Source organism: Sprattus sprattus, assembly GCF_963457725.1.
Source record: "Sprattus sprattus genome assembly, chromosome: 9".
Lineage (NCBI taxonomy): Eukaryota > Metazoa > Chordata > Actinopteri > Clupeiformes > Clupeidae > Sprattus > Sprattus sprattus.
In genome coordinates, this window is record NC_137928.1 from 7,461,459 (window position 1) to 7,463,958 (window position 2,500).

A 2,500-nucleotide genomic window follows, 5' to 3' on the forward strand; every position below is an offset into this window, starting at 1 on the left:
AGTCAGGCACACATTCAGACAGACACATACACACACACACACACACACACAAACAAACTGCACATACATACATATATGCATAAGTATTAGTATTGGTGCTTATATAACTATATTATATATGAATATAAGTATTCAGTAAATTCCTGAATGTACAAACTTTCTTCACATCCCTCACCTCTCTCTCTCACCCTCTCCTCTCTCTATCCCCCTCTCTCTATTTCTCTCTCTGTCTCTCTCTCTCTGTCTTCCTCTCTCTATCCCCCTCTCTCTCTCTCTTTGTCTGCCTCTCTATATCCCCCTCTCTCTCTCTCTCTATCAACCTCTCTCTCTCTCTCTCTGTCTTCCTCGCTCTATCCCCCTCTCTCTCTCTCTATCCCCCTCTCTCTCTCTCTCTATCAACCTCTCTCTCTCTCTCTGTCTATGTCTCTCTCTCTCTCTCTCTCTCTCTCTACTCCCCCTCCTCTCTCTCTCTACCTCTCTCTCTACCCCCCCCTCTCTCTCTCTCTCTATTAACCTCTCTCTCTCCCTCTGTCTCTATCCCCCCTCTCTCTCTCTCTCTCTCTCTCTCTCTCTCTCTCTCTCTCTCTCTCTCTCTCTCCACAGACATAAATGAGTGTGACGAGGCAGACACTCCTGACTGTGTTAACGGGCAGTGTGTGAACACTGACGGCTCGTACCACTGCGAGTGTTTGAGGGGCTTCTCCATGTCCCGCCGACCCAACGTCTGCGTCCCCGCTTAGACCCTCCAACATCCCATAATCATACGCTCTCTCATGGGGGGGGGATCCATGGCAACCCCTTTTGACATCACTCACTGACACTGGGGTCTGTGTGAGAGAGAATGTTTAGATTTCTTTGTGTGTTTTCATTTGTTTATGTGTATGTCTCTGTGTGTGTGTGTGTGTGTGTGTCTGTCTGTATTTGTGCCACTGTGAGTGTGTGTGTGTGTATGTCTGTTTGTGTGTGTGTGTGTATGTCTGTTTGTGTGTGTGTGTGTATGTCTGTTTGTGTGTGTGTGTGTGTGTGTGTGTGTGTGTGTGTGTGTGTGTGTGTGTGTGTGTGTATGCATATCCATGTTTGAGTATGCACAACACTTAAATGTATGAGCAGTTGTCCTCTGGATCTGATATGCTCCTACTCCAACCCTACTCCAACCCTACTCTAGCCCTACTCCAACCCTACTCCAACCCTACTCTAGCCCTACTCCAACCCTACTCTGGCCCTACTCAGTCATGCCCCAGCCTCTCTGGTCCTACACCAACCCTACTCTAGCCCTACTCCAACCCTACTCTGGCCCTACTCAGTCATGCCCCAGCCTCTCTGGTCCTACACCAACCCTACTCTAGCCCTACTCCAACCCTACTCTGGCCCTACTCAGTCATGCCCCAGCCTCTCTGGTCCTACACCAACCCTACTCTAGCCCTACTCTGGCCCTACTCTGGCCCTACTCAGTCATGTCCCAGCCTCTCTGGTCCTACACCAACCCTACTCTGGCCCTACTCAGTCATGCCCCAGCCTGTCTTGCTCCAGTCTGCCAGCCTGAGAGCTAGGAGCCTGATTGATCCACACTGTCCTGAATCTGTAAGGCCAGACTCAAACATCACTTCCCTCTCTGTCCCTGCCTTTAAACCAATCAATACACAGCGCAGTCTTTCGGACCCCCCCCCCCCCCCCCACTGCTCTCCCCTCTGAGCTGGGCAGCCCTGAGAACCTGGACACCCCATCTCCGACCGCCCCCCTACACACACACACACACACACACACACACATCAGTGGGGTGGAACTAACCAACTGTGCAGGGACTAGGGGAACAACAACACTCTTTCCCCAGCGGATCAATTCTGTGATTATCGGTGCAGATTGGGAGGCTCCGCTGGTGTGATCTTAATCCCATTGACCAGTGTCACAGCGGGGATTAGCAGCCAATCAGAATGAAGTCACTATCGCTCTTAAGTCACAGCCACGCCACACGGTTAAATAGACATGAGCCCTCTGGTTAGGATGTACGTATATACTGTAGACAAGTCACTGCTAGCTTTGAAGACAGTAACCAAATGTATATTCATCCACTTTGCTGGGGGTACCCATGCTTTCATGAGAAGGACTTTCATTAGCAGCCAAGATGATGATGATGATGATGATGATGACAAGGAAGTCACATGAACATGTTATGTCTTTTCGAGAGTTTTTTTTGTTTGTCATGTTCTATGTTTATGCTTCCTGATTAATTATACGTTACCTCTGTGAATAAGAAACTTTTACACAATATGTCTGACTTTCGGACCCTACTCAGTTAGCGGCTAGCTGGAATGGATCTGTTGTTTATCTGGTGTCGGGTCAGCACCACACCCAGTCCAGAAGTGGGCCAGACCATTCACTAGCCAGCCGCGTCCTGATTGGGCCCTGAAAGCTCTGACCAATCAAACGGCTTCGTTCACCACTCAAACTATCAGACATTATTATCGTGCGAGTCAGTCTACCCGCAGACATTCACTTTGCT

The 2,500-nt window shown here is 49.4% G+C and overlaps 1 protein-coding gene across 1 annotated transcript in view; it reads left to right on the plus strand.

Annotated features, from left to right (window-relative positions):
• The window catches only part of ltbp4 (latent transforming growth factor beta binding protein 4), a 79,028-nt gene that overhangs the window by 76,013 nt on the left and 515 nt on the right, over positions 1–2,500 (plus strand). The window contains 1 exon segment of the mRNA XM_080844719.1: positions 604–2,500. This exon segment is cut by the window's right edge and continues 515 nt beyond it. Coding sequence (XP_080700845.1) covers positions 604–740 — 137 coding nt within the window. The 3' untranslated portion in view covers positions 741–2,500.